We start from the raw sequence: 25,288 nt of genomic DNA on the forward strand, positions 1-25,288 counted from the left end.
ACAGTTAATATTTCACAAAATCGAAGAGCTTGGTTGTTGTAAAGCCCAAAGGGCTTGGAATCATTAGATTTATTATTTCAGTTGAGCTCTGTCACTATCTACCTGATAAGATAGACAAGTCATGTCCCTGCATATCACTGCTTCTAAGGGGAAGAGAAACCCTGAAATTCATCCAGGGGTCGATTGAAGGAGAATGGTGTCTTTGATAAAGTCATGGAAATTTTTTGCGTCCATTTAATTGAAGATGGGTTCCAGTAGCTTCAAAACAAAACTGGAATAACTTAACTAGAGTAGATTGCATTGGGAAGGAGAGGAACGAAAAGGCATCACAGAAGCAAAGATGGGGTGTTCCAGATAGGAACAGTGAGGCAGTAAAAAAGACTTTGGTTTTAAGATGAATTACTCATAGTCAATTTGTGCACTAGATCGAATGATTATTAAAAATCTGCCTCCAAGTATGCTGCATCCCCGAACTGAAAAAAAAAAAAAATGAAATGATGCTTTCTCAATTGTATTTATTCTTGGGCAACTCGGCCTGACATATTTAGTTGTTTGTTGTTGTTGTTGTTGTTTTAAGTTTTGACTCGGCGTTGCATTTGCTCATCACCCCTGCCCTCGCATACATATCTCACTTTTACTACCAGCCACCCAAAACACGGGGATGTGTCCAGTTCCACTACAGCTCTCGGCGTTTACAAGTGCGGAGCGCTTGCTTTCGGAGCGCCCTCCTGATTGGCTGGGCCCATGTCAGTGACATCAACCAACTTACTTTTGATTGGAAGGCCGGTTGCTGGGATAGGGCTGGACGCCTCGCGCTCCTGCGAGTCGGAAGCGCCCCGCGCCCCCGCCCCCTTGGCCGCCGCGCCGCGCCGCGCTCGTCGTCCGAGGCCAGGGCAGGGCGAGCCGAACCTCCGCAGCCACCGCCAAGTTCGGCCGCGCCGCCGGGGCTGCTGTCGCCCGCACCATGTCCGCGGCCGCCTACATGGACTTCGTGGCTGCCCAGTGTCTGGTTTCTATTTCGAACCGCGCTGCGGTGCCGGAGCATGGGGGCGCTCCGGACGCCGAGCGACTGCGACTCCCTGAGCGCGAGGTGACCAAGGAGCACGGCGACCCGGGGGACACCTGGAAGGATTACTGCACGCTGGTCACCATCGCCAAGAGCTTGTTGGACCTGAACAAGTACCGACCCATCCAGACCCCCTCGGTGTGCAGCGACAGTCTGGAGAGTCCGGATGAGGATATGGGATCCGACAGCGACGTGACCACCGAATCTGGGTCGAGTCCTTCTCACAGCCCGGAGGAGAGACAGGATCCTGGCGGCGCGCCCAGCCCGCTCTCCCTCCTCCACCCTGGAGTGGCTGCGAAGGGGAAACACGCCTCCGAAAAGAGGCACAAGTGCCCCTACAGTGGCTGTGGGAAAGTCTATGGAAAATCCTCCCATCTCAAAGCCCATTACAGAGTGCATACAGGTTAGCGGCGCCTCCCTCTCCCACCGAGCTCTGGGGTTAGTTAACCTTTGGCCGGGCAGTCTTTCCGGGCGTTAAGGACACCACGCTCGGCCTCAAGGGTGCCCACATTTTGGATAAGATGCTGTTTAACGCTTTAAAGGTTGGAGCCGCGTAGAGACGGAAAAGCTCCCTCTCTCCGTAATCGTCTCCAGTCTCTAGAAGCCATGGAGAGCCTTAACCTGGCGGGCAGAGTGAGCGCGGAGTGCCAGCCCCTGTGCGTGGCTCGGAGGGGAGTGGTGCCGCCCCTCCCGGCCCGCCCCGCCCCCAGGACTCCCGCACCCCGCGGCCGACCGTGGGGCCACCCCACCTGGGCAGGCGCTGGCACTGGGGAGGTCAAATGGCGTATCTTTTATTTGATTCTCTTGAGGGATTGCAGCGAAATGCCCAGAACCTGGGGAGAAGCGGCACGCTTTACGTGGAACCTTTTAGGGATGACTAAGGACTCATTTAGCTGTATGCTTGCCACTTTTCAGGGCTTGCCGAGGTGGTTTTAAATTTGGCCAAGAGTCCCCAGGGTGGTTTAAAATAACACGGCTTCAGGCGGCAGAGGAGTCTGATCCAGTGATGGCTGGTGGGTTAACTTCAGGACTAGTTAGCCTTTTTAATGAGATTCCGTAGCTGATTCCCACCCCCCCACCCCACCCCCATGATTCGTGGCACCCTCTCTACCTTGAATAGTTAGGGGGCAGGTGTGGTCCTTGCCTGAGGTCAAGGCTTGGTAGAGAACCTGGGCCTGGAGACCTCCTGGAAGGCTCTCTCCCCAGAGAGACCGAAAAGGCAGGGGCCCGGCTGAAGGAATGTGGCCAGGAAGACATATGCAGTATAAAACGGGCTTTGGAGGCGTACAGAGACCTTGGTCAGCCAATTCTGCTGATTCTGTTTAACATAACTCAGAAAAAGTTGGAAAGGGTTGGGCCGTGCTATCTCATCGTCTTGAGTAACGTTCTTCTGCCGATGCTATTCTGATAAGGAAGCACAGGACTTGATCTTTTCTTGGATCCTCTGTTCCTTCGACCCTCTGACGTGATCTTGAAGAGGCTGTTGGAGTTACTTAGCCAAGTATTGTCATCTGGGGGTATCCTTGTTGGTACTTTTAAGACGAGGCCCTGGGCCTGTGGTTTTAAAATGATCATGGGTTGGTTTTTGGTTTGGTTTTGCTTTTGAAAAGCAAAGCCACGTAACTGCGTTTTGGATTTTATTTCCTTTGGACGGTGCTTCTTGTCGAGGTGGCTGCTGGCACGGGCGTGCAACAGAGTTTCCTGCGTGATTCATGTCCCAAGAGGTTGTTTGGGGTTGTCATCTAAAGCTGCCCTCAAACAGCAGACTTGGAAGTCTGTATGTGTAAGGCCGTCGGAAGGCAGATGTACGCCCGGATTGGGGGATGTGACCTTTCGTGTGACTCCCCCGGGGTGAGGCAGGGGTATATTAACTGGAGGGTGTTACTCACCAGCAGCTGTTGGGCGGGCCTGGCCTTGTCAGCCATGTTCCCGGAGCTCAGACACCCACTGCCACCTTGGGCAAAGGCACACTCTCCTTCAGGGAGCTGCCCGGTCGGGAGGCTGGGCTCGGGAGGCCTTGCAGGGTTTCTGTGGCAGCTACCTGAGCCTTGCTGTCTTAGAAAAAAAGATTCCTGGAGTTCTGAACCATTCAGCTGAGTGATTTTTCTCGGGCATTTACAGAAATGGCTGCTTATGGGTGTGTGCATTCGTGCTGATCCCTAATTTTCCATAAGGCAAGGCAGCTCAGCTGTTCCAGGAGAACCTTTTACACAGTCAGGAGTGGAAGACCGAGTGAAATGTTAATCCTATTCTAAATGCTGCAGTCGGTCTCTTGAAACTAGTGATCGGATGAGAGCAGGTGTCTTGTTTAGGTTTGGAGACTCTGGAACACCAGGGCAAGGTTGAACAAAAACCTCAGTGTCTGTAAATATGGTGGGGAGCACCCTCCTGCTGAAGAAGGTGTGTGTCAAGGATCCTCTTTAAATAAGAGACTTACAGGTCTGGTGCATTTGGAAGTTGCGCTTTCGGCTTCAAGTTAGATTGCGTTGGGGTGGAGGGAAATGAGGTAATGTTGTTGTTGTTGTTTTGCTTTTTGCTGGTATTAAATCCAGAAGGTGGACCTCAGCTAGCCCTTGGAACGTTTGCATTTGGTGAAGATGTTAAGAGCTAAAATTCCAGCCACACCCCCCTGCTCAGTATGGCCCAATGAGAGTCCTTCCTGCTGCCTCCTAGAGCCTCCTACAGCTCCCACTTCCGTGGACCCAGTGGCCTTAGAAGTTGAGTCATTTAAACAAAATTGCCTTTAAGCCAATGCAGCCACTGCTGTCCTTTCCTAAGAGAGAAGGACGATTCTGAGTTTGGTTCTCCTCTGTCGTCTTGTTTCCCAGGTGGGGGAGACTTCAGCGAGTTCCTTCAATTCCAAGCTGGCAAACCAGAGACCTGCCCTGGGTTTGCTTCGCAAATCCGTTTGGCTTGGCCAACACAGAGTTAATAGAAAAATGTAATTAGTCACCAGCATCTGAAAATCGGAAGATTCGGCCCAAATCCAGAGTTCTGGCTTCTCTGGAAAAATCGATCAGTTGGGCAGTACGGGGCCTGAATCCCTATCTAGCAACAATTGGCTTGAACTGATCATTTTTTGCAGGGCAGTGTCCTTTATTTTAGTCATTTGCATCATCTCTGCTGGCATGTAAGTTTACTACCCACCCCTTTGAACCTCAGTTTCTTAATCCACTGGATAGGCTGTTACCACTGGTCTCCTCATAGACTCTTGTGCAAAGATTAAATAACATAGACAAAGCGACTAGCATGGGGTGCCACAAACAGAAAACCTCAAGAAATCCTGGATCTTAGGGTTTGTGTGTAATAGAGAGGGATTCCTCCAAATCAGGAACCAGGATGAACTTTTTTTGAAGTAGTACGTCAGTTTACATTTTATAATACTGTGCTCAGTTTGCTTTCCTTCAGCCCCTGGGTCAGATACTCTTTCCCAGTAATGTGCTTCTAACCTTTAAGCAGCAGGTCCGTGGTTTAATTTGAAAAATGCCACAAATACATTCCTTCTCATTGCCAGACTTTTGGGACACTTTCGAGGGTATTTTTGGTAACGTTACAGCTTAACAATTAGACCCATTAGAGTGTTTTGCCTGATAACACATGCAATATATATATATATATATTTTTTTAATGCAAGCAATTTGAAGTTTATCCTGTCCACGCCCCCCCCTGCAGACCCACACCCCCGTCACTGCCATCACCTACAAACACACACACACACACACAGACACACAGAAGTCCCCTCACAGCCGCCACATCTACACCCATACACTCCTCCCCCACCCCAGAGCGTATACCCCAAACGGGCTCCACAAATACCCACTCACACCGCAGGCCTCTGCCACATCCCCGTCTCCTCCACCCGTCATGAACACTAAAAAAAAAGAAAAAAGTTTATCCTGTTTCCTGACTTTGTGGTCACCTTGCAGAGTTATGTATATATGGGGGGGGGGCGGTAAGTTTGGAGGAAGGAAACAAGGACATCCAAATTCCAGATCGAAGTCTTCAGAACCAGCTGGTGTAGATGAGGCTGACATCCCAGGGACAGAGACCTTAGGCTTTGCTCCCAGGCCGAGTGACATTTTACTTTCTTTTCAGAAGGGCTCGAGTCAGCTTTCCCTCAGTGGCGACACGGGTTGAGCTTGAGGACACTGGGTGTATCCCTCCAGGTCTACGGAAAACGTTTTAAAAACAACATTTTTTTTTTTAATAGAGCAGAAGGACATTTGTGTAAAATCAAGGAGACAGAGAGTTGCAAAAGCCCCCAAAGAGCGATTGCTTCTGTTTCTCCCTCTCCTGCTTGCCTATTTCCCTGGGATACCTGAGAAAATCGGGCAGAAGGGATCTGAAGGGCCCTCGCCGTGGAAGGTCTCCTCCAGCCCTGGAAACGGGTGTTCTGGGCTCTTTCGGAATGTCCGTTCAGCCACGAAGTTCTCTTCCTGAGACCAAAGGTTTAAAATTTTGCTAATACAGGTGCCAGGCCTGGCTTGAGCCTCTTGTACTCGTCTCCTTTAATTATCGGAAAAAGCTTTAGAGGGAACCCTTTGGTTTAGGACAGCCTTGTCCCAGCAGAGGTGTGAAGAAGGACCCATTCCATTACCCGGGAGGCAGGGGCTCAGGGACAGGGCAAGGTCTCGCTTTGGCCGCAGACCCCAGACTGGGGGCCTCAGGGCACAAGTGTCCTTGGGGCAGGCTCTTCATTTGCCCGTGTCCAGTCTCTGCCACTTTCTCTGCTCTTCCGAAGCAGAAGGGAGGCCCTGCGTGTGGTCCCTGAGGACACATTCTCTGCCCTGTTCTTCTCTCCATAGGGCTCCCCAAGTGATGTGGATTGTTGTATTTCATAACCTGACACGCTTCATCCAAAATAGATTTACAGCTTAGCCTGAGTGGGGCTTGCTTGCGCAGGTAATTGTTTTTCTACCCCCCCCACCCCCATTTTCTTTCCCCTAAGGAGACGTTAGACATTTTTTCCCTATAATCATCCTCCCTCCCATGACATGTCAGCGCCCCGGGAATACTGCAGGGCTGTGTGGGTCCTGAACTCCTTTAAAAGGCCCCAAACCACTGTGATAGCTAAGACTTTCCTCACCTGCCAGAGATCTGATTTTTGCCCCATTGGGGCCATATCCACCCCACTCCCCAGTGAGACAGTCACAACCTCATGCATCCTGTCAGGAAAAAAAAAAATGGCAATCTGCATGCGGGAAGAAGGCAAATAGCAGCACATGGGCTTTAGTCCTAGGAGATGTGAGGTTTCTAAGGATCTCGAGGATGGACTCCTGAAGGGATTGCTTCTGGGTTTCAGACAAGAGGCTAAAACCCCCTCGATTCCAAGGAATCATGGCCCAGGTGGCCGCCGGAGCCCCAGCCCGCTGGGGATTGAGGCCTTTCGGGGGACCCAACTTCTCTTTGTTGCCAGTCCCTAAGGCAGGACCCAGGGTTCCTCTGCCTCACTTCCCCTGTCCTCACAGAAATAAAGCAGAGTTGACTTAGAAAAGCTTTGGCTGCCGGCAAGGTTATTGTCTCACAACAGAAAATACACACGGAGTAGAATTATAGGATGAAAAGATTTTCCCCTAGGATCTTTGACGAGGGGTGAGGACAGGGGAAGGGACAGGGGGGCCTGGGGTGGGGGAGGAGGTCTCTGGACAAATACAGAGCTGTTTTGATGGCAACACCCCGTTACCTTCAGACATAAAGATGTAACCTGAGGGAAATGAGTTCTTGGATTCTGAACATAAGGGTCAGATTTGCATTCTTGTCTCAATTGTTGACGTTTATGCCAAGAGCTAGTCATTCTGCAATGTCTGTGGGAAATTCCCAGCTCAAACTTCCCAGGGAGAACTATCATATGACATATTGGGAAAGTGGCTGACAATGGTCTTCCTTGAGAAGTTCATTGGGAAGAAAAGTGGGCAGATGAGTTCCAGTATTCATTCTCCCAGGAGCCCCGAGAACACGTGGCGTGCTCTGGTTAGAGTCGGCCTTCTAGGCCATCAGGGTGATTTCTGAATGCCTTATGGTCACTGGCATTCTTTTTTTTTTTTTTTTTAAAGATTTCTGTATTTATTTATTTGACAGAGAGAGATCACAAGTAAGCAGAGAGGCAGGCAGAGAGAGAGAGAGGAAGGGAAGCAGGCTCCCCGCTGAGCAGAGAGCCCGATTTGGGGCTCGATCCCAGAACCCTGGGATCATGACCTGAGCCAAAGGCAGAGGCTTTAACCCACTGAGCCACTCAGGCACACCAGTCACTGGCATGGTTGATTTAAACAAACAAGATAAAACCAGCTTCGTCATTTTCGTTAGTCTTGACTTCCAAATTTTGGGGGTTGTTTTTTCCCTCCCCTTGGCTGTTCTCAGGCTTGGAGAAAACGCTTGCAGCCCTCCAGGCCTCCCCCACATCCGACCCTCCCACCTTCTCCTAATGTTTCTCCAGCAAGCCCCACGCCCACTGAAGAACGTGAATTAGTACCTCGTAATTGGTACAAAGGCACTTTCTGTTTCTATGCAACACACGCAAAAAGGAGGGGCGACGGGAAAGGAAAAAAAAAAAAACCCCACAGATGGTTAAAAGGAAAGAAGTGGGATCCTTTGCAGTGGTCTCTGAGCAATCCTGTCTCTGGCTGCGCCCCACTTTTTGTTGGGAAGCTAGTCACAGGCCTAGGTCTAGGTCAAAGTCCTTTGGTGGCAGAGGCTGTCGGTATCAAAAGAAAATTTGGAGCTTGAAAGTGACCTTGAGGGGTCATCACACCCATCATTTTGCCTGTAGAGGAGGGTCTGGCCACCCTCTTGGGCACGGGGATTGTTCTGTGGACGCACGTTCTCTTGGAGGGTTCCGAGGCTGGCCTGCTGCCCTGACAGCCATGTGACTTTGGGCCCTGAGCCCGGCCTCGGGGGACCCGGGTTTCCTCAGCAACACAAGAGGGCGCCCCGGACTCCGAAGGGCTGTCAAAGACCCGCTAAAGACCTGGGCAAGGCTGACCTAGAGACCTTCCCTTATGGTGAATTCTTTGCAGTTCTTTGATCTGAATTCTCCCCTGCCCCGCCACGGTCTCCGAAAATTCCAACCCTCAGTTAACATTTTTTAAATCCCGGTTTAAAGAGTGGCTTCGCATTAACCAGATTAACCAAGCGAAAGGACAAGAGGTAGTGTCAGCCCTGGGACCTCTGCCCTCTTATTATGGGAGCTGCACACTGGGAACCAGCCCGAGGTCAAGGGTCAGTGAGAGTTCCTTCTCCACCCTTCCTGGAGCCCTCCTGAAACTTTAATACCTTTTTGGTGCATTAAGGCCAGTAGTAAACATTTGTCTTTCCCTGGCCTCAAGCAGTCCCCTCAGGAAATAATAGGACTCACATTATTATGCACCGAGAATGCCTTTCCCACTAAGGGAGTAAGGGGTCTCCATTTTTTATGCCTGGGTTCCTGCGAGGCATTCATTTCCATTGGTGCTCCAAGCCCATGTTTATGAAGGTGCACCCACAGGCTTCCCTTGGAATCTGGGTGCATCGTGAGCTATGTTAGCCTCTGGAATCCTGAGCTGTGAATGAACATCCGGAAATGAAATCTAAGGGTTCTAGAGCTGCAAGAAACAGCTAGCTCTCTGGCTAAGCCCGGGGCCCCTGGGTGTTCGATTTTTTTCTTTTCTTTTTAAATAAAACTGAGAATGATCACAAATTTGAACAGGAGAATGGAATTCATCCCTGATTGAGCCTTTTTAAAAAGCGAGGGCATTATTTACATAGATGAAAATAAAGAGAGGGGAGCTTAAGCCATGCAAAATTAATGACAAGGATTTGAAATGCAGACAGCAGTATTTTGTATCAAACACAGTGTGAACATTTTTCCAAGGCAAGTCTCTGTCATTTTGGAAGTGAGTGCCTCCCAGAGTGGACTGGAACCAAAGTGGGAACGGGTGGGGCAGGCAATGGACAAAAGCTTTGCAGACACTTCAGAACCGGAATGAATTTTATAGATCGTCTTGGTTCAAAGGGAGGGAAAAGGAGGTTTCCCCATCTCTCCCTCCCAGGGGTCCAGCTTTGATGAGGCAGAAGCAGTGAGAAGAGTGTGTGGTAGGGAGGCCAGACCACTCTACGGACCTCGAACGCAGGCATCTCCAGGACAGGCCTTTGCTTCAGTAGAGAGACCAGTCAGAGGGCTTTGGGGCTCTCAGACCTGTGCTCAAGTCCTGCCTCTGCCACTCTCCTATGGAACAAACTCTCTGAGCCTCAGTGTTCCCATCTGTAAAATGGAGTTCAGTGATTCAACTGACGTTGTTCCGAGACTAATTCAGATGAGGTGTTTAAAGCATATTGGACAGTGTCCCTATACACCAAGAATTATAATTAAAAATAATTTACAGGTATTTCCCAGAAGGTCTTGAGGTTCCTAGAATTTTTGTTTGCAATTCCGGAGCAATCCAGCAACAGCTCATTCGTTGAAAGAATATTTATTTATTGAGTGACTGTTAACAGGCATAGGGCTGTTTTAGATGTTGAAAGCAGGCACTGTGAACATTGTGAATAATAGTAATAATGGAAAATTATTAATATTAATAGTAAGAATAGAAACAGCAATAACATTCAGCATTTTTTACGTGCCAGCTTCTAAGCCAAATGGTTTTCACACACTGTGACACTGAAACTCACGGAAGTCCTATGAGATAGGAAAGTACTCTTGTTTTATAGGAGGAATTAGACTTGGTGTCAGTTATCTTAGTCCAAGGTCGTTACTCTGGAATTTTCCTCGTGTGTTTCTAACTACCTGGAATTACGCATGAATTGTTGCTGGCCTGGACCCTGTGGGGTTCACCAGTGGAAAGAGACCCTGTCTTGCATGCCTCTCCTGGACTTGGCCCCAAGGTCCTTAGCTGTCTACTCTTGTGTTCTAACTCTGGCGCGTGGCTGGTTTTTATGAACCTTGGTTAAGAATATCTACAGAGATCTTGGACTCTGACCAAACCTATCCTATATTTTCCAAGAGCTATTCAGAACCTGCTTCCTTCCCGTTGAAAAGACACCCGTTCTGGGTCCACAGCTGTATTAGTCAGGGCTCTCGGTCTAGACTCTCTGAGTCTAGACTAGGACCAGCTCCTTAAAAAAATAGAACTTTATTGGTTCAAATTACCCACACATCCAGGGTAGCTCTGGTTTCTGGTATCTCTGGATTTGGGGACTCAGTGTCTGGCTCTCTCCCTGGCTCAGCTCTGCTGTCCTGTGCTTTGGCTTCATTCGTGGGCAGGCTGTCTCTGGAGGGTGGTAAGGTAGCCGCCGGCGGTAGCACTTTCCCAGCCTGCCAACTCAGCAAGGAGAGGAAGTTCTCCTATCCCAATGATCCCAGCAAAGTCTTGGGCTTCAGTCTTCATAACTGAGCTAGAATTCTGCACCTGTCCCCGAACTCAGTCACAGTGGCATGGCTAGGTCACATCGAACCTCTGGGCTTGGGGTGTGGGGTCCCCTCTCCTGCCCGAGAATTACATAGACTCAGAGTGGGGAAGGGATAGTTTCCACAAGGAAATTCAAGGCATGCTATTTGTTACCCCAAAGAAGCAATGGATGCCAGACAGGCAAAGCCAGCAGATACCCCCTCCATCTGCCCACGTAGAACTATAGACAGGATTTTCCAAAAAACAGCGGTTTGACAAAATTAGAGACAGATCCGTATGACAGCATTTCCCCCCCCCTCCTTTGAAGAGAAAGGACTCAGAGCTATCTCTGGAGTTCATCCTTAAAGATAGGCCGCCACTGCATATACTAAATGGTCTTGGCAGAAGATAGATTATTTCAACACGCATTTCTTGTATTCAGGCTCCTACTTCATGCCGCTTCCGTGGACATTCTAGAAGCCTCTCATGGAATACAGTTAACAGCAGCGGTGTGATAAGCAGCCCTATTCACGTTTTCTTAATTCCAGTTGTCTACCCATTTTAATGCCCAGAGAAATGAATTGTGTCTACAGGAACGTTTGTCACCCTGGGTGTGAACAGATAAAGGCCTCAAATTCACAAAGATGGGCTGTTTGTACGACAGTTCCCGTTGGGGTTCCCGAGTCCATCCATTATGCGTCGTGCCCAACACCACCCCCTGCTAAATAGTGAGGCAAAGATTAGCTCTTAAAAATAACTCACAAAAAAACACATAAACATGACTTAAATTCCTGTGCTGCCGTAATTCTACGGTAGTTTTGTACCTCTGCCGTTTTAACGAAAATAAGCAGAATGACAGCCGAACAGCCGGCTTTTCCTCGGTCATGTTACAAATCATCCCCGTGGCCAGCCACGAAATGTTTGTCTAGGGAGCATTATCTGTCGCAAGCGGGGCTTCCCGGTGTGAAGAAACAGGGGCTCTGTCCCTCCAGCCCGAGTCATCTCGATGTCCTGCTGGCTTCCACGTGGCGAAGCTCTGGCCAGGGAATGCCAGCCCCAGGAGGGCTGGTGGGGGGCTGCTTGCGGAAGGTCGGACAGCTCAGTCCTGCCAAGCTTTGTGGTCCTTGGTGACAAACACCAGGCCATAGGAACCCGTAGCTGTGCCCATTAAAGCTTGAAAAACGATTTGATGGTGGCCCATGTGGCATGTGGTCATCACAGCCTTAAAAAGCATCACCAGTCCCTCTGAGCCACCGCGAGGGCCCCTGCCTGGCTGGCAGGTAGAGCAGGCATTTTTCTAACCAGACAGCAGTCTTGTCTCCTGGGCTTTTGTCTTTTGCCCATTGCTTGATCCGAGCCGAAGGCGTTAGTCCTGGATCGCGGTTGCTTGAGACTGGAAGCCGCGGATGCTACGTATGATGAGACCGAAGTGCGCAAATGGAAAGGGAATCCTTGTATTTGCGAAGGAAGCCAGACGTCTCATTGGCGCTTGTGAAGCCACTGTGTGCATCAGGCACGAATTTCCCCATCACAAGCCCGAGGTGTGCAAAGATGTCACTGCGTAACCAGAGCTGGGTTGTTGAGCGCTGGCCCATGTTCTCCCCCACCCCCTGCCCTCACCCCCCCCCCCACCATTTTGGGCTGTTGATGCAGAAATGTCATCTTGACTCCTATGCAGGGTCTCTCTGTCACTTCTATTGAATTGCATTCTTTTTTAGGTAAATGTTTGCAAAAATCAGCATTCTCTCTCCCTCTTCCTTTGCCTTTCTTTCTCCTGGGAGTGAGCTAGTATTTGGGAAGCAAGAAGTCCCCCTCTTTTCTTTCTGACATCATGGGAGGGCTGTGGATCTTGCACACTATGCTTTGACCTTGATGGTCCTCTGTGGGGTGTCGTGTGTCAGCTTAGGTCTCGGTCCTCATGCGCTGACCTCCTCTGCTCGAAAGAGCCTCTGGAGAGTGGCAGATCCTTGTGCTCTGTGACTCAGGATGTCAGGGACATTCTCCCAGCTGTGTGGTCCTGGGCTCAGGAACACCCAGTCCCTTTCCCCACCCTACATTTGGAAGGGTGAGGCTAGGAGGCATGCACGGAGAGACCCTCCTCCGCGTGGCTGCCCAGCTCCAGCAGTCGCGTGCCCCACCCCGGGAGGGAGGGGACTTCCCCAGCTCTAGGCCCGGTGACAGTGGCCCCTCCCTAGGACTGCCCACACCTATTATTTACAGGACAGTAGAGAATACAGGACCTTTCTTAGGGACCATCAACACCTTTTCTGTAAACTCAGCCCCTCCAGCCTCTCTATAGCTCAGGTGTCAGTAGGAAGCACTGGTCCAGTCAAGAGACTTGAAACTATACATGCCCTCCTGAAGTCAGCCCGTCTGGGAAGAAGAACCCAGGAGTAAGAGAATGAGAGAAGCCCGTGGAAGGAGGCCCGTTCTCCAGTGAGTTAGAACCTTTGCTCTTCTTTCACATCTAATCTTGTCTTGTGCTCCGAGTTGAAGGAGGCCTTTGAAAACCCGTTCTCATCCTGGCATACCCTTGGACAAGCCCTCTGCCCTCTGAGTTGGCTTTATCTGTCCGGTTTGACAGGTTTGAATCTGATGGTTCTCAAAGTCATCCAAAATGCAAAGATCCAAAGAATCTATGTTCTCAGGATGGTTTTGCCATTAAATATTTATATCCTGCTCAGTGTTTAGTGGGTTCATTTATTATTTCTCTTTCCCACAAACAACTGGGCAGAAGCCGCATAGTCTGGGATGGGCGGGAAGACCGTGGGCATGGGAGTCAGCTAATCTGAGCCCAGACCTAGCTGTGTGCTTGGGAGTGGGGGTAAGGTCACTGCATCTCTGCCAGCTCCAGTGAGGCTGTATGACTGAGACATGAGGACATTTCTCTCGCTAGGTTGAGAACCCAGAGTCAAGAATCTGGTGTCCACCGTCTCTCCTTCTGAGGCCCCAGCGCACGAATGAACTCCCAGATCCGTTGAGGTTGGGGACACACAAACGATATTGAGACAGGCTTGCTTCCCAGACACCGACATCAAGCGTCCCATGATAGATGTTACAGACACACCCCCCACTTCCCAGCTCAGAACCTAAAGAATGGAGCGGGTTGCTTCCCACAGATAAACACAGGGGCCAGGAAGTAAAATCACACATTCAAGCTCTAAAATGACTCTGTTATATCAACCAGTGGAATATAAAAAGAAACCAGATCACAAGCGGGATTCAGAAAGGGGCCAAGAGCAAATGAGAGGATAATGGGATGGCAGTAGATATGGGGCAGGACGATTCTTCCAGAGCCGATGAAGTGTTTTTATTTCTTCAGAGCCTCTGCTGTGCAGGTCGCAATAATTCTGGCAAACGGGAGACTTTGGGTTTTTCTTCTGACTTTTGATTTCTTGATTTTTGAGGTCGTCGTTAATTGGAGCAATGTATGCAGGGAAGTGTAGAATTGTCTGTTGCCTACCTCTTCTGTCAAGTGCATGGTCCTGCTGCATTTGAGGGTCAAGGACATGAAAAAGAATAGAGCAAAGGCTCACATTCTGTACCTGTAATAGCGTCGCTCCCCAGTCGGAACGAGGATAGGTGATCGTGGATAATGGGATGGGGGTCCCGGAGGCCTAGGGTCAGGGCAGGTCTGGACAGGTATGTGTCCCACCAGCCTCATCTGCGAACGCTGTATGGGACCCTGGGGTTTGCACCCCTGCATACACTCCCCGGCTTCCCAGCGAACGCATGCCTCAGTGTTGCAGCCTTGCCATTACTGTCCGTGTAACTCTGAAGGGAGATTCCTGCCTGTCCTTGTGGGGCGATTTTTTCTCAATTACAGAAAAAGTTGGCGAGGGGAGTAGAGAAGGAATGAGGAAACAGGTGAAGTGTCCTCTGAAAGTTTCTTACTTTCTAACAGTTTGAGAAGGAAACAGAATGATGCTCCTTTCTTTGGTCTTGGTCACTGGAATGTTATTTCCCAGTAGAAAGTAAATACCTGACTTGCCCCCCATTCTCTGTATAGAATATATTCTTGATCAATGATCAGTCCATTCATGGAAAACTTTAAACTCAAATTCATCCGTTTCCTTTGTTTTGTGTGAGACTTTTTTCTAACTTTGTCTTATAAAAGAAACTTCTACTTAACTGTTTTTAAAAAATCAGAAAATACAACAGAAAGTGTTACTCTTAATCCCCCTGCCTGTAGACCTCTACTGTCCATATTCAGTATATACTGTTTCAGGGTTTTCTCCCTCCATAGATGCTGCTCATACGTACGTATACAGCCGATCACACACTGCCCTTTTCAGGTAGTGGTGTCTTACTAACATTTTCCATTTCATTCTGTAACAGCCTAGTACCTTTGTAACAAATACACATTTTCCCACTGGATGGATACACTACAATGTAGCAAACTGTTTCTCTATTGTTCAGTTGTTACCAAGTTTTAGCTCTTATGAACCAAGCAGGTATCCCTGTATACTATTGCGTTCCTCTCTAATTAATACCAGAAATAATTCCTAGAGGAATGTATTGCCAGATAGCTCTAGATCAATTATAAGTCCCATTTTTGCAGGAGTTGTCTGTTTCCTCATGCCTCTGCTAATGATGGGCTTATGTACAAACTTTTTTTTTTTTTTTTTTTTTTTGGTAAGTAGACACCATGCCCAGCATGGAGCCCAACACAGGGCTTGAACTCATGACCTTGAGGTCAAAAGTCAGGTGCTTAACCAAGTGAGCCACCCAGGTGCCCCATATGCACACGCTTTTGAACATTTTTGCCTGCCTGATAAACATTTCATTGATGTTTTAATTGACCTGTTTTGATTACTTGTGAGATTAACTATATTTCCATTTATTTATTTATTGGCCATTAATATTTCTTATTTTGCAAACTAGTTATTTGCATCCTTGTGCCATTTTATTAAATTGGGTTATTAATTTTGATTTGTAAGTGTACCTTTTGTATTGTCTTTTGTCTTATGCTGTAATTTCCTTTATTAGTTCACCATTCTGACTCAAATTTTTTCACTTATGTATATTTTTACTATGCAGAAGTTTAAAATTTGTTATGTATTTCACAACTATTCTTCCAATAGAATTTTGCCTTTGGTTTCATGTTTAGACGATCTCTCCCCACTCCAGGATTCTAAAAATAGTCACCTATACTTTCTCTCACCTCTGTGGTCTTATATTTTACATTTATGTATATAAATGTAAATTTATGGAATTTATTGAAGGGAACAGTATAAGGGAGGGATCGAGATTTAATCTTTACAGATGTCTATACCATTTATTGAGTTAAACATTCATTTCATCACTAATTTGGAACATCCCATCCGTGTTGAGTCTTCGGTTTATTTTCAGACTTGACTCTGTTCCACTGAGTTGTCTTTTCCTGTGCTGGTCTCGCACTGTCTTAATTATTACAGCTTTAATCATACATTGTAATAACTGGTATCACTAGTGTTCACTTATTGTTGTTCTATTGCAAAATTTTCTTGGCAAGTGGAGTATACTTATTCTTCCAAATTCACTTTAGAATAATTTTGTCAAGTTCAAGAAAAAAGAATTTCTAAGGTATGTGTTAATTTCATAGACGACTTTGTACAGCATTGCCATGTTCTACGGTTGAATCTTATCATCCGAGAGCATGGGAAGTGTTCCATTTGTTCATTTTCTTTTATATCAGGGTCTGATGATTTTCTTCATGCGGGTCCTGAACTTTTATCATTAGGCTCATCTTGACTGGCTGTGGTTAACATATAAGAAAACCACTGCTCTTTTGTATGTTTATACTGGAGAATGCATTTTTTAAATTTATATTAGTTTTTTTCGGTATTTCGACTTTCCAAATAGAAAGCTGTATCAACTGCAAATAATCCTCCTAGCACCTTCCCCTTCTGATGATTTACTTCTTCCTTTGTTATCTAATGGCACTCACCAGCATTTCCTGAACAACATTAAGTAGCTATAGTGATGGGGACAGTGTCCATTCATGCCTCCAGCCCAACTGATAGAATGCTACCTTTTTCTTCCTGTTGACCTTGCAGGGGAAGTGTTTTGGATCTATATTTTTCTACCCCGTTAAGGAATAATTCTTCTATTTTCCTAAACGCTTTTATTAGGGCTGGATGTTGAATTTTACCAAACACTATTTTGCATTTTTCGAGGGAAAATACATGTGGGGGTGAGTGTATTAGTCGGTTTAAAGGGGGAATCATATCAGTGTGATTTTCTAATGTCAGGTTATCCTTTTATCTCTGGAATCCTAGTTGCTTTTTTATGATCAAAATGCACTATTTTCTCCTCAAGAAGCGGCCCTGATTTTGTCCATCTGCAAGAAGCCATGATCCCTAATTGGCATTTTTGGAGTTCCGTTCTGAAAAGGAGGCCTCACGCCCTTAGATTTGTTTTACAAGAGGGAGTTCCCTTTGGTAGAAGCCATGGGAGGTTCATGAAGCGTGTATTTTTAACCTTCCTGCCTTGATTAAGGTCAGCCCCTTTTAGGCTCTTCCACGGAGCTGTGAAACAGAAGGGGAGAAGAGCCAGGTGGGAAAGCAGGTGTGTTGAAGGCCTAGGCCTCCCGGACCCTGGGCCCATATCTCACTGGCAGCCTTTCTGAACCCAAGGGAGCCGGGACAAAGTGGAGTGTAACCAGCTGGCACTCCCCACATTGTCCTCTTTCTTCCCTTGTACGGAGAAGTCACCACTTGGTGGTGTCCACCGACCCCCAGGTAGAGTGGAGGCCCCTTCCTTTGGGCTAAGTAGGCAGGCGCGCATGCGCATAGCCAGCAGCCTCTACTCCCCTCCTCTCGAACCCCTTGGAGGCCCAGGAGACCTGGGGAGGCCTGACCTTTGTCTGCAAAAAAGTGTTCTACACACCGGGTGCCCTACTGGATCAGTAGCTATTCTGATCCAGTTAATTTTCTACTCCAAGCCGAGCCTGTCACAGAGAGGTGCTTAGCTCGCTGCTGCCAGGGGAGGGGAGCGGTATGCAAATCCTGAGAAGGCAGGAGCTTGCAAGAGTTGATTGTGTCACTGCCTCTGGGTATGTTTCCCTGTAAAGGCCAGAAATAAAACACTAGTACATGCCTGTTCTTCCTGCCCCCCTCCCCTGGAGAATGGTAACGCTCTCACTAATACTAATGACTAATTTAAAGATTCTTTAATTGGTAGTTGCTGTGCGATTTGGTCGGTGTGAAGGAACTTAACTGTTCTTTTGTGGGCCTTAGCACTGAGCAGAATTCCAGGCCTGACTTGATTTCCCCTTGGCTGTAGGATGACAGCCAAGACCTCTCTTTTCTTCCTCTGTCCCATGATCTCTGGTCCCATTCCCCTTTAAATTCTGTTCCTTCTCCGCATAGGATTTCTCCATTCTGTACTTTCTTAGGTGCAAAGCGTGTATCATTTTTTAGAGGATACCTTATTATGTGTCTACCAGAGTAGGTTGCAGAACCTTCAGGGGTTAAAGAAGTGGGTGGTTTCAAAGGGCTACAAATCCTAGGTCCCCAAGAAGAACCCAGGCTTCCTGCACGCGCACATTGTCTGGCTGGCACGATGCTTTGTAAAGTGTTGAATCCGGATGCCTTTGAGGGGACAAAGCCCTATCTTGCACAACCCATGAATACACCTGGTGTTTCACCCATTTTCACCATGTGTCTGGCTCCTGAAGACATCTGGACGTGCAGACTCTGGTGTACAGCAGGTACAAGTTCAAGTCTTCAGGGTGAGATCATGGGTTGGCCAACTTTCTCCTTGACAAAGCTTTGTCGGCCGTACAGTGTCTGCAGCCACTGTTTGACCCCGCTGTCGCAGTGAGAAAGCCGCCATAGATAACAATGCCCAAGCAGACGAATGTGGCTGTGCTCCAATAAACTTGGGATATGGACACGGCAATTTGAATTTCACCAAACTTTCTCCTATCCCAGAATATTATTGTTCTTTTGATCCCCCTCCCCCACCCCCCGCAGCTGCTTTGGTAAAAAACCAAAGTAAAAATGGTGTATATACCATTTTAACTCACAGACTTTACAGGTCAGATTTGGCCTGTGGGCTATAGCTTGCTAAACCCCTGATTTAGATCACTGACCCAAAGCTCCTAATGTTTTCCCAAAGGATCCGAGAAAAATAAAAAATGATCCTGGAGATTCTACACTAGGAATTCACATCCAAGTGGATCTTTTTTTAAATGCTTAGAAACTGTAAGGTGGAATTGTACGAGTTATATGAGTCTAACAAAGGCTGCTCTTGGCTCGGATTTGCTCTGGGCTCAGTCGGTGGCCCTCTCTTCTCTGAAACAGATAAAGATGCTACGTCAAAGGCAGCATCTAGGTTAGAAGCAAGACAATAATCACACGGTGACAGCCATGAGGGGCAGTGAGGACAGTGTCGCATAAGCTAGACTGAAGGTGAATTCACTGGGGAGGGACCCTGATTACACTTGAAACATACAAACATCACAAGCATAAATACTTCATAGTTCCGTACATACAGCCGATTCAAGCTTCATGGCCATTTTCCATTGACTCTCTCTTCCATCAAGCCATCTTCCTAGAACAGAGGGAGGACCTTCTTTCTCTTTCCAATGCAGACTATAGCAGAGTGGTCTTCTGATCCATTTTTTCCACAGTGGACACAGATCTGTTCCAATAAATTAACCTCCTCTCATGACTCACTTGAAAGAAACATGTGCTAGTGAGTAAGCTAAACCACATTACCACTCCTCTAAGAAAAATCACTCTGACGAGTTTTTGTCCTAACAAGCACCGCGAAAACACCAAGCCTTTCCTTTCTGTCGCTTTTCTCACCACCAAATCACAAAGCAGGGGAGAGACGGTTCCAGTACGGAGGGAGCGGGGACGGTTGTTTTGTTTGGCATGCTTTGGTTTGGTTTGGTTTTATAATTCATCGCTGTATGAATTCTAACCCTTCATTATATTTTTTAACATAACATGTTTAAGGGAACATTTCTCCCATAAACCTTTCACGGGGATTCAGAGGACCTTGGCTGTGTAACTCTGAAAGAGGCTGGAGTTGTCTTCCCCAGCGATCTGGGAACTTCTGAGTAGGTCTGGTCATGTGAGAGACCCCAGCTATACGTACACACACGCTCACACACACACACACGCTCACACACTTAGGAAGTAACTAAATGCTTGGCAGTATAAGCAGCACAAAAATCAGACCTGATGTTGTCCTCATTCCTTGTTGGGTTATGACAACCTGAATTCCACCTTTTTGTCCCAAGCTCTGAACCGGGTAGAATGCTGTTGTATCCAGCAGAAATTGCAAAAGTGTGGTTTCCAACTCTGTGTTGTTGAGTTTTTCAGAGGGTTCAGTTTGAAGTACGGTTGCTTTTTGTTTTGTTTTGGGGGGTGTTGGCCCTCCTGGAGTCTTTGAGCATACTCATTCATGCCTCTTGAACCCCAGCACCCGTCCACCTCGGGTAGGACTCGGCATTCATCGGTGTCCTGTTGCCTTGTGCTACTGTGGCTCTCCAGCCCCCGGCGAAGCAAGGGTTGACACCCCGACCCACGTGTGACGAAGCTACTGGTACAGATTTGTTTTGCACATATCGGTTTCCCGTAAGAACAAGGAGATTGACCGGGGCGTGGTGACCATTGCTCTGCTGAGAGAACAGCAAATAAAATCTTAGCCATGTGCGGACTGTCATCGAGATGACACAGGCTTGGTTTTGTTGTTATTATCGGTATTTCTACATCTCTGGCCCAGAGTAGGAGAAGCAGGGGGCAGGGGAAGGATGAATAATATTTGCATGACTCAGACGCACCACACCGGGCAGCCCTCAGCCTTTTGAGTCTCTGGGTTCCAGGAAGGTGGGGACAGAAGTGAGAAAACATGCACTCCTCGCACCTACCAAAGGAGTGTCTGGAGAGTTCTGCGGAAGGCAGGAGCCTGTGTGCCTAGGGTCTGTGAAGCCACTGCTTTGGGCTGTGCTTGAATGAGGTGAGAAGTAGGCAGGCAGGCACACACAAAGAGGACCGCACAAGGCCCTCTCATCTTAAACGGCTCATTCTGCCTTTCGGCTTGTGTGTGGGTCCCCCCACGGGCCCTCTCCTGCCACAGCAGGGGCCAGGAGGCCCCCCAGGGCTAACGTGATCACATGGGAGGGGGAAGCTTGGCTGCATTTTAATTAAGTGGGACATGGAGACAATATGGTGAATCTGAGGAAAGCCACCGCGAAGGAAGGGCTGCTGGAAACACCAGCAAGTGCTGAACCTGTTTCCTCATCTGTGAAATGGGCCACTTCCAAGGGGCATCCTATGAGAAATCAGTGTGATTATGCATGTGAAGCCTTTAGCTCCTACTGTTTTAGAATGTTAATTCTTTGATGAGGAATAGGAAAGAAACTAGGGCCGCTTAGTCTGAACAGAGACTAGAGAAAGAAGAGCCATCTTCAGATAGTTAAAGGATTATTACGCAGCAGAGGGAACAAATGTATTTTTTGTATAGGACAATATGACTTGGGGCGCCTGGCTGGCTAAATCAGAAGAGGATGTGACTCTTTTTTTTTTTTTTTAAGATTTTATTTGTTTATTTGACAGAGATCACAAGCAGGCAGAGAGAGAGGGGGAAGCAGGTTGGCTGCTGAGCAGAGAGCCCAATGTAGGACTCCATCTCATGACCCTGGGATCATGACCTGAGCCGAAGGCAGAGGCTTTAACCCACTGAGCCACCCAGGCGCCCCTGAAGAGTATGAGACGCTTGATGTCAGTGTTGTGAGTCTGAGCCCCAAGTGGGGCATAGAGATTAATAATAATAATAATAATAATAATAAAACAATATGACTTAAAATATGGCCTGCACAGAGAAGCGCATTCCAGGTCTCTAAAAGTATTTGTTACCAAGATGCTCAGGAAGAAGCAGGCTTTCTGGTCGGGTGCCGGCCTCCCCGTCCCCAGACTGGCCCTGACAGAGGCTCGGTGACCACAGCACTCAGGAGATCCAGGGGAAACACCTGCTCTAGGGGAGACGTGGGTTAGGCTAGCGGCCTCAGCAAATGCAGGGAAGGGCTAAGGTTCCTGACTTTCTGGGAGAACCTGTGCGACCAGCCACCACGTGGAATAACCAGTCCCCTCCCCCAAATAATAGTAGTGATGATGATGATGATGATAATGTTAGCAGCCAAGGCGCTCAGGGGTCCCCTGGCTATAACACAGCGGGTTCCTTCGCGTGGAGAACATGATTCAGGGGAACGTCCTCAGGGTAGTTATTGGTCTGTTAGGTGTCCCCGAGGGGGTGGCTTAGGCGACAGCAAGGTGTCTCCCGGTGTGGGAGGGTCCGCAGCGCTGCTTCCTTCCGAGGCCTCCGTCCGGGTCCTCTGCGCAGACTGGCCCCCCCACCCCGTGCAGCCCCGTGCCTGGCCCCGGGGGTCAGGATGCCAGCCCAGCGGGGGGGGCGGCGGGGGGTGCTGGGGGCGGGGGCGGGGGCCTCGCCCGCGGGGCCGTGTCGCGCGGGTCCCGGGGCTGCCTGCCGCCTTCCGCGACGTTGCTGTCTCACCCGCGTCCTGTCTCGACCCCCCTCCCGCCCGCAGGTGAGCGGCCCTTCCCCTGCACGTGGCCAGACTGCCTTAAAAAGTTCTCGCGCTCGGACGAGCTGACGCGCCACTACCGGACGCACACGGGCGAGAAGCAGTTCCGCTGCCCGCTGTGCGAGAAGCGCTTCATGAGGAGCGACCACCTCACCAAGCACGCGCGGCGCCACACCGAGTTCCACCCCAGTATGATCAAGCGCTCGAAAAAGGCGCTGGCCCACCCCTTGTGAGCGGCGGCGCGCGCCCGCCGGACCCAACCGCGCCGGCGCCCGGGGACACGGCTGGCCGCCAGGGGGCGCGCTGCGGGGCGCGCGGGGCCCTGCCCGCCGCCGGCCCCGCGCTCCCCTCCCCGCCGCGGTTTCTGAAAAGCACAGCGCAGCCCGCGATCCAAGCCCACCCTGGGGCCCCTCGCAGAGGCAGCTCGAACCGTCTCTGACTGCTGGAGGGAAGGCGGATGCTTTGGTTTTGGGTTTTTTTTTTCTTTTTCCTCTCTCTCTCCTTTATTTTTTTTGGGGGGGGGGGGTGGAGAGGGGTGGGGGGAGGGGGGCAAGGCCAAGACGGGGCTGGGGGAGGGGGTGAACTTTTAAAGATTCAACACTGGTGTACATACGTCTGACCCGGTGAGCGGACCTGTGGCGTCACACAGTGATTCTGGGCCCTTTGTGCTTGCTGTCTCAGAATTGTTTTCTTACCTTTTCGATGTAATGACGAGTGTGCTTCGGTTTCTTTAGCAAAACCACTCTCTTGAATCACGTTAACCTTTGAGATAAAAAAACACACAAAAACCAACAAAAAACACGCCATAGCACAGCTGTCTTTATGCAAGCAAGAGCACATCTACTCCAGCATGATCTGTCATCTAAAGACTCGAAAACAACAACAAAAAAATTACTTATAGTCAATGGGTAAGCAGTCTGAATTTATACTAATCAAGACAAACCTCTAAAAGGTTACACTAAGTACGGAACTTTTAAACCTTGCTTTGTATGAATTGTACTTTTTGAACATAAGCTGCACTTTTATTTTCTAATGCAGAGGAGGAATAAGTTAAATATGTGCTTTAAGGATAGAAGCAGACATTCTGTTTGGAACCACGTTATAATCTGCTTTTTTTTTAAATATACATATATATATAGTATACACATTTCCCTATGAGATCATGGCAGAGATGGGAGGGCAGAATATATAGGACAGATGCTGAAGGAGAAGGAGGGTAGTATTTTTTTTAAAAATTCAAAAAGAACAAAGAGAATTTTAACTCTATTAACTTTTCCAAATTTTCCAATCCTTTTAGTTAACATCACTTTACTGTTCCAGTGCCACGAAGGGAGAGGGTTTTGACTCTGTTGGGTTTTATTGAACGGGTGCATAACAGTAACTTCTGCAACACCGATTTTGTGAAGAGGTATGTTGATCTCCTTCCGTGTTCCTACAAACTCCCACTAACAGGTGCAAGAGTTATGTAAAAAAGGAAGAGGAAGCTGACATGTGAAAAGAAAAATATATCCCCGTAAGTAGTGAGTCCTAAGGGAAAATACCATGATGATTATCCAAGGTGACTTCGAAATGGTCCCTTTTGGAGAACAAAGGCACACGAAATGCATGTGATTGAAGACACATCACTGTATCTTTGACATCAGAAGCCTCACCACTATGTATCTTGTATCCAGGTGTCTACAATGGCCTAAACCACTACATCCATAAAATGCCATTTACCTGAAAACTTAATTTTGGCCTTCACGTGGTCAGAAAAAACTGAACTGTTTTCATAGCAAAGAAACCTCAAGTACAGGGAGTCAGCAGTGACTGTGGGAGAAATGTTTACATTTTCTTTTGTCAGAAAGAATGCTTTCTGGCAATTTTATCTGCTATTTAACACAGGGAGCTACGGTGCACTCTCGTTCATACATGTGCTATAAGCTGTGTCGTGTAAACTTAGGGTGCCTCCCCATCAGTGAACTGGTGATTTCATCCAACACATGCTCGTTGCCAGGTTCAGAACCGGTGTGGGCTCCTACAGCAGGCGTGGGGCACGGCTGACTCCGACTTCCAATACAATAGCCATCACTAGCACGGTGTTTTTCTTTTTTGTTTGTTTAACCAATGTAGTTGTATCAGTAGTTCTATAAAGAGAACTGCTTTTAACATTAGGGACTGGGAACAGTCCATTGAGATAAAAAGGAAAGTGTTTTCTCACGGGAAAACATGTCAGGAAAAATAAAGAACACTTTCTACCTCTGTTTCAGATTTTTGAAACGCTTATTTTAAACCAAATTTTAATTTCTGTGTCCAAAATAAGTTTTAAGGACATCTGTTCTTCCATACGAAATAGGTTAGGCTGTCTATTTCTTACTGAGCTCACGGAACGGTCCTGCTTGTGATCCTTTGCACGCTGCCTTTTAGTGAGTGAGGAGTTTGGGGCTGCCTAGCAACCCACCAACTTGGACAAACTCATCTTCCCCTCACAGAAAGAAATGAAGGAAAACCAAGCAAAGTCAGTGAAAGACAATCTTTGTAGTTTTAAGAGTAAATCTATATGTGGCTTTTGTCCCGCACTTACTTAGATGGATATAAACGCAGCAACTTGTTTAAAAAAAAAAAAATGCACAATTTAACTTCCCCAAAAAAAGTTGTTACTTGCCTTTTCAAGTTGTTGAAGAACACACATTTGATATTCTCTTACATGTTATAGTAACGTAACGTATAAACTCAAGGCTTTTTATTCTTCGTGATAAATCCTGTTTTCAAATGTCACGAAACAGGAACCAGCATTCTAATTAGATTTACTCTATCAAGATATGGTTCAAATAGGACTACTAGAGTTCATTGAACACTAAAACTATGAAGCAATTACTTTTTATATTAAAAAGACCATGGATTTAACTTGTAAAAATCCAAATGCAGGATAGTAATTTTTGTTTACTTTTTTAACCAAACTGAATTTTTTTGAAAGACTCTTGCAGGTGTTTAAAAAGAAAGACAAGTCGTTTTATCTAATACTGTAAGTAGTTGTCATATTCTGGAAAATTTAATAGTTTTAGAGTTAAGATAACTCCTCTCCTTGGTTAGGGAAGAAGAAAGCCCTTCACCGCTTTGGAATGACACCCTGGCTTTAAGGTCTGGCTTTACATCATGCTTCTTTTGAGAATTATATTTGGTAGTCATGTTACAGAAATTGGTTACTCGTCACTTCGCAGGTAGACTTAGCACAGCACTCATCACTCTGGATAGACCGAGATGTTCTTTCACCGCAGATGAATGATCTGTAACACTGTAAGATACTGATCTTTACAACTGTTTAATCAGTTTTATTTTTGTACA

The 25,288-nt window shown here is 47.7% G+C and overlaps 1 protein-coding gene across 1 annotated transcript; it reads left to right on the plus strand.

Annotated features, from left to right (window-relative positions):
• The first annotated feature begins 815 nt into the window (after positions 1-815).
• KLF9 (Kruppel like factor 9) lies at positions 816-22,263 on the plus strand. The gene is made up of 2 exons (XM_044265922.1): positions 816-1,469; positions 21,968-22,263. Exons 1-2 carry the CDS (start codon positions 965-967, stop codon positions 22,195-22,197), a joined length of 735 nt encoding a protein of 244 aa, XP_044121857.1. The 5' UTR covers positions 816-964; the 3' UTR covers positions 22,198-22,263.
• Positions 22,264-25,288: the final 3,025 nt, after the last annotated feature.

Source organism: Neovison vison, chromosome 9 (assembly GCF_020171115.1).
Source record: "Neovison vison isolate M4711 chromosome 9, ASM_NN_V1, whole genome shotgun sequence".
Lineage (NCBI taxonomy): Eukaryota > Metazoa > Chordata > Mammalia > Carnivora > Mustelidae > Neogale > Neogale vison.

Coding starts and splice junctions, on each gene's coding strand:
- KLF9 (XM_044265922.1), top strand. CDS start 965: ATGTCCGCGGCCGCCTACATGGACTTCGTGGCTGCCCAGTGTCTGGTT. Junction 1,470..21,967: donor CCATTACAGAGTGCATACAG/GTTAGCGGCGCC, acceptor TCCCGCCCGCAG/GTGAGCGGCCCTTCCCCTGC.